Source organism: Myotis myotis, unplaced genomic scaffold, assembly GCF_014108235.1.
Source record: "Myotis myotis isolate mMyoMyo1 unplaced genomic scaffold, mMyoMyo1.p scaffold_m19_p_11, whole genome shotgun sequence".
Classification (NCBI taxonomy): domain Eukaryota; kingdom Metazoa; phylum Chordata; class Mammalia; order Chiroptera; family Vespertilionidae; genus Myotis; species Myotis myotis.
In genome coordinates this window covers 212,312-218,311 of record NW_023416315.1, presented here as the reverse complement: position 1 = coordinate 218,311, position 6,000 = coordinate 212,312, and the positions used below count along the sequence as shown (strand labels likewise).

The 6,000-nt window shown below is 61.8% G+C and overlaps 1 protein-coding gene across 3 annotated transcripts in view; it reads left to right on the top strand.

Moving 5' to 3' along the window:
• The first annotated feature begins 4,358 nt into the window (after window positions 1-4,358).
• CAMK2B (calcium/calmodulin dependent protein kinase II beta) overlaps window positions 4,359-6,000 on the top strand; it is a 47,451-nt gene continuing 45,809 nt past the window's right edge. For all 3 annotated transcript variants that reach the window (XM_036327148.1, XM_036327146.1, XM_036327145.1), the window contains exon 1: window positions 4,359-4,631. In XM_036327148.1, the coding sequence (XP_036183041.1) occupies window positions 4,567-4,631 (65 nt within the window). In that variant the 5' untranslated portion in view covers window positions 4,359-4,566. The remainder of the gene's footprint in view (window positions 4,632-6,000) is intronic.

The window sequence follows — 6,000 nt, the reverse complement described above, 5'->3', positions numbered from 1 at the left end:
TCTAGAGGCCTGGTGCACGAATTCGTGCACCAGTGGGGTCCCTCAGCCTGGCCTGCAGGACCAGGCCAAAACCGGCTCTCTGACATCCCCCAAGGGGTCCTGGATTGTGAGAGGGCACAGGCCAGGCTGAGGGACCCCACCGGTACACGATTGGGGCCAGACGCAGGAAGTTGGCCAGCCAGGGAAGGACCGCAGGAGGCTCCAGGGTGTGTCCGGCCTGTCTCGCTCAGTCCTGATCAGCCGGACCCCAGCAGCAAGCTAACCTACTGGTTCGAGCACCTGCGCCCTGGTGGTCAGTGCACATCATAGCGACTGGTCGACTGCCCCCTGGTGGTCAGTGCATGACATAGCAACTGGTCAACCGGTAGACTGTCTACTCCCTGGTGGTCAGTGCACATTATAGTGAGCTGTTGAGCGGCCTTAGCATATCATTAGCATACTGTGCTTTGATTGGTTGAACGGATGACCAGACACTTAGCATATTAGGGTTTTATTATATAGGGTATAGGATTTTATTCTGTTTTATTTTGTTTCATTTTATATTTTATTTTTTCCCCTTGTTCATGTGCCTATTCTCACGTGATCACGTGCCCCCCTTGTTCTCATGACCACTTCCTGGTGTTCACGTGGCCCCAACCCCTTATTCACATGCCTATTCTCATGTGATCAAGTGGCCCCTCACCCTTATTCACATGACCACTTCTGGGTGTTCACGTGCCCCTCCCCCCCTTGTTCACGTCCCTGCTCTCCTGAGTTCATGTGGCCCCAACCCCTTGCTCACCTCCAGCGGTCACTGTTTTAAATTGATGTAGAGGATATCACTGCTCAGTGTTTTCTTGTTTGCTTCTGCTTGGTCTTCAGTAGAGCCCTCCTCCTTCCTAGTGACATCGCCACATGAACAGGCGCGCAGTCCCTGGGGCACAGTGCAGTGGGTAAAGGCACCAGCTGCAAAGTCATGTGAATCGGGCCAGGACTGAGCCCAGTGCCAGCACCTTCTGTGCCTCTGTTTCCTCATTTGTGCAAGGAGGCTAACAATAGCTGCCACCTTGCAAGGTTGCTATGAAGTTTAATAAGGTGGTGGGCAGACCTTCAGAAGTTTCCAGTATGTCGCGAGTACATTGTAAATCGTAGCTTAGTCTTCATCACCATCACCACCACCATCATCATCACAGTTTTCATCATCACCATCATTATCAGCATTATCACCATCATCATCACCATCACCACCATCATCACCACTATCATCATCACAATTTTCATAATCACCATCATTATCATCACCATCACTGTCATCACCATCACCACCACCATCATCACCATCACCACCATCATCATCACCGTCACCACCATCATCACCGTCACCACCACCATCAGCAGCAGCAGCTGCAGCATTATCACCTTCATCACCATCACTACAGTTGTCATCAACACCGTCATCACCATCACCATCACCACCATCATCACAGTTGTTATCATCACCATCAGCAGCAGCATTATCACCATCATCATCACCATCAGCATCAGTTTTTACCATCACCTTCATCATCAGCATTATCACTATCATCTTCATCACCTCCATCTTCATCACCATCATCATCACAGTTTTCATCATCAACATCACCATCATTACCACCATCATCACCATCACCACCATCATCACCACCATTCCCCATGCCTGCCACAGCGCCCAGCACAGGCTGCCACCTCAAGGGGCAGGTGGTTGGAGAGGGATGGATTGGAGTCTTCCTGCTCTGGGGACCAGCCTGCCCCTCCAGGCAGATGGTTGCGCCTGGGAGAGGTGACCTGGAGGCGAGGGGGAAGAGGAGGCCATGGCTTTCTTTGGGAGAAGGAGCCCGTGTGCAGCACTTTGGGCTCTGCAGATGTGATGCTGGTTGCCATGGGGACTGTCCTAACAATAACCTCCCAGAACTGATATTCCCACACCTACCCCAGCTGCTATTTGGGGGGGGGAGGGAGCCCTCCTTTGGGATGAAAGCCAGCGAGGAAGGATAAAGGGGGAGGCGGAGATGACACAGGGGTGCGGGTGGAAGAGGGCCCTTCCCGAAGGAGAGGTGGGAGGCCAAAGCCAGGTGAGAGGCCCCTGGGGCCCAGGAAGAGTCATGGCTGACAGCCCTCCCAGCTTTTCCACCCCACTGCCTGGGGGAGAAAGTGGGCTGTTCTGTGATTGGGGTGAGGGGAGGGGCTGTGGAGGCAGGGTCTTGGTAACCACCATTCCCCCTGGGGGTGCCCTGATCACCCCACCTTCCTGCCTGCAACACACCTTTAATGTTTCAGCCTGGGGAGGGGCTGCCTGGGGAACCCCAGGTACTAACAATAGAAGGCCTCAAGCTCCTTAGTGACCCTGACTTCTTGTGTGACCTTAGTCCTGGGTAGCCTCCCCACCCAGGGGAGGAACCTCAAAGCAAACCCCCAGAATGCTGCTGCGTCCTCACCTGGGGCCATGGAAGCCATGCACATGTGAGTGTGAATGTGTGTGTGACTGAGTGTGCAAGTGTGTGTGTGTGTGTGTGTGTGTGAAAGTAAAAGACGAGCGGGTCTCTGGAGCAGCGGAGTGTCAGGCCCAGGCCGTGCTGGGCTGTGTGACACTGTGCAGTGGCCTCACCTTTCTGTTTCTGCTGCCCACCTGGTAAGGTGGGGGTAACGGAGTACCTGCCTCGGGCTGTCAGAAGGGGAAATGAGGTAAGACGTGTAGAATACATGTAGGCCTGGCATGGCTGGTGCCGGTCGGAGTATGTGTGGCCTTGGCAGTGCCTGACGGCTTGTGGCCTAAGAGCTTGGTGAGTCCAGGGGTGCGGTGTTGTTTTGTTTGTTTGCTAATTGTGCTCTACGTGTGGGATTGCCGCCGCCTCTGCGGGGCCTGCGTGTGGGGGAAGGTTCCTGGGGGTCTGAGCACATCCCCAGAGCCAGCCTGGCCGGCTTGTGTGGGTCTCACGGGAGAGGTGGGTGTCGCCTGCCAGGACAGGCCAGCGGCTCTGCCAGGTGTGGAGGTGGTCTCCCCTCCCACCTTGCTGCTGAGAGCAAGGCCAGGCCCCCACAGGCCCTCCATGTCTCCCCCCCTCCCCAGGACTTACCGTTACCCAGTGTCCTCTGCTCCTAGCTGTCTCCTGGGTCTAAGTCGGTTCTGCAGAACCACCCAGGACCCAGACTGGCCCCCCTGGTCTGCTAATCTGTGGGACAGCCATGTGCCAAAGGCATCTTGTGGGGAGCCCTGGCTGCCCCCACCCCAGAGCCCCTTCCATGTGAACTTTAACCCAGGAAGCATTTATTGTGGCCAAGGGCCGGCCTTGCACTGGCTGCCAAGGTGAGTGCTGAGCGCACAGGCCTGGAACCCACAGCTGGAAGCCTGTGGTGCCGCCAGGGCTCACATCGGGGGCCGCTGGGCGACCCAAATCGGGAGCCTTCTGCTGGAAACGTCCTTCCTTGGGGCCTGCCCAGGACTGAGCCTGCCCTGGCCCCAGCCCCTTGCGTGTGGGGGCGCCAGAGCCCAGTGGGCCTCTCGCTGGATCCGAAGTCCCTGTTCCAGATGGCAGCCTGGGCGGGCCCTGGGGAGGCTCTTCCGTGGAAAAACGGGGTCAGCCAGCCTCTCTGCCTTGCCTTTTCCTGCCCCCCACCCCCCCTCCAGGGCTATTTTCAAGATGGACCCTGTTGGATGAGGCTAGAGCAGGGGCCAGGCAGGTGGACTAGGCCTGGGAGAGGGGAGTGTGTCCCCAGGCAGGGGGCTGTGAGCTGCAGGGAGCATCCCCTGTTCCCCTGACTCTCCGTCTCACTGCAGCCTCCGCCCCCAGCATCCCTTTCTGGGACCCCCAGTGCAGACACCAGTGCTGGGAGGAGGGGCGGGGAGCCTAGAGGAGGGCAGCCTCCGCCCTTTCATCTCTCCCACCCCCACCCCGTGTCCCCAGTGGGACCTGGTCTGGGAGGCCTCAGAGCAGCTCTGGACCGAGGGGCTGGTGTGCAGTGTCGGGGGTTGGATGGCATTCTCCTGGGGCGGCTGATGCAGGCGCCCTGGCCGCCCACGTGCTCCCAGGGCAAGTGGGCCTTCAGGGGAAAGGGGGGCTGGTTCGTGTACAGTCCCAGTGAGTGTGTGTGCGCGCGCGTGTGAGTGTGAGCGCGCGCGCGCGCGCAGGGGGGTCACCAGCCCGGAGCCCATGTGCGAGGCCTTGAGCCCCAGGCGTGTGAGGAGTGAGGCACGTGCGCGCGTGTGCGGGGCGCGGGCCGAGTGCAGGGCCATGAGTAGGGAGCGGGTGCAGGTGAGGGCGCGGGCGCGTGTGCAGGGCGCGGGCTCGGGTGCGGGGCTCGGGTGCGAGCCTCGCGCGGGGGGCGGCGGGCGGGGCGGAGCGGCGGCTCCCGCTTCCCGGCTGCGCGTAGGTGTGCGGCGCGTTCCTGGGAGCTCGGAGCGCGCAGCTCTCGCAGCCCAGCTCGGCCCCCGCCCGGCGCCGAGCCGAGGTGTCGCCGCGCCCGCGCCCTGTCGCCGCCGTGCCCGCGAGCGGGAGCCGGAGTCGCCGTCGCCCGAGAGCAGCGGAGCGCACGGAGGCCGCCGCCGCCGCCATGGCCACCACGGTGCCCTGCACCCGCTTCACCGACGAGTACCAGCTCTACGAGGACATTGGCAAGTAAGAGCCGCGCGCGGGCGGGCGGGCTCAGGCGGGAGACCCGACCCCCGCCGGCCCGGGCGCCTGCAGCCCCGCGCGCCCCCGACCCGCCGGCTCCCCCTCCCGGGCCAAGCGCGCGGCCGGCCCCCCGGCCCCCGGCCCGGCCGGACCTCAGCGCGCGGCCCTGCGTGGCCCTGCCCCGCGCAACCGCCCGGCTGGGAGCCCGGCTCCGGGCACAGCGGGGGTGGCAGCAGGTGTCCTCGGAGCGCAGGCAGACGTGACGCATTTGGTGGCGGGAGGTCGGAGGGAAGGGGCTGGTGGCGTGGCCGCGGGGCTGGGAGCGGGGCAGGGGCGTCCCCGGCGAGGGGCGTCCCATCCCGTGTGGGTCTCGCGGTCCCCGCCCCCACCGCGCCGGCAGCGGGTGCGGGGGCGGCAGGACCTGTGCGGCGCCCGCTCCTCCGCGTGGCTCCCTCCGAGCGGGAGGGGCTCCTTGCGTGTCGGGCAGCGGGCAGCGTGGGAACAGCCTGGCCGCGGTGTCCGCCGGCGACCTGGGTCCCAGGGTTTCCCCCGGACTTTTCTGGAAAGGGGAGCGGGGCAGCGGGGGAGCGGGGGCGGGGTCAGGGCGGTCGGTCAGCCCCTGGGCTGAGCCCGCGGGGAGCCTGGCAGGTCCTTCAGGGTCACAGGTAGATGGGGCCGGAGTTGGGAGGGATTCGCGGTGCTGGTGGGACTCAGCGGACAGCGGGCTCCTGGGCCTGCCCTGTGTGTGTGGGGGGGTCGCTGACCTGGAGCCCCGGAGGGTCCTGAGGCCTGGGCCTCCCGCTCAGTGAGCCAGGGAGGTTGCTCAGGCCGAGCCCCTTCCTCCTCCACCCCTCGCAGCTGCTGGAGGATTCCTCTTACACACCCAGGGTTGGATCCTTATTTTCTTTATTTCTTTAAAAAAATAATACTTTCATTGATTTCAGAGAGGAAGGGAGAGGAGAGAGAGAGATCAATGATGAGAGAGAATCATGGATCGGCTTACCTCCTGCAGCGCTAGGAGCCCACAACCTGGGCATGTGCCCTGACCGGGAATCCAACGTTACCTCCTGGTTCATAGGTAGACGCTCAACCACTGAGCCACACCGGCCGGGCCTTATTTTCTTTCTGAGGACACCTCTGTAGTGATCCATGCAATGGTGAGCGGTGCTGGTCTTGGTGACTGTGGTGTCCAGGATGGTGATCATTGGTGACTGGTGCCCAGATGATGATCATTGGTGACTGGTGCCCAGAATGGTGATCATTGGTGACTGGTGCCCAGATGGTGACCATTGGTGACTGGTGCCCAGATGATGATCATTGGTGACTGGTGCCCAGGATGGTGATCATTGGTGACTGGTGCCCAGATGGTGAT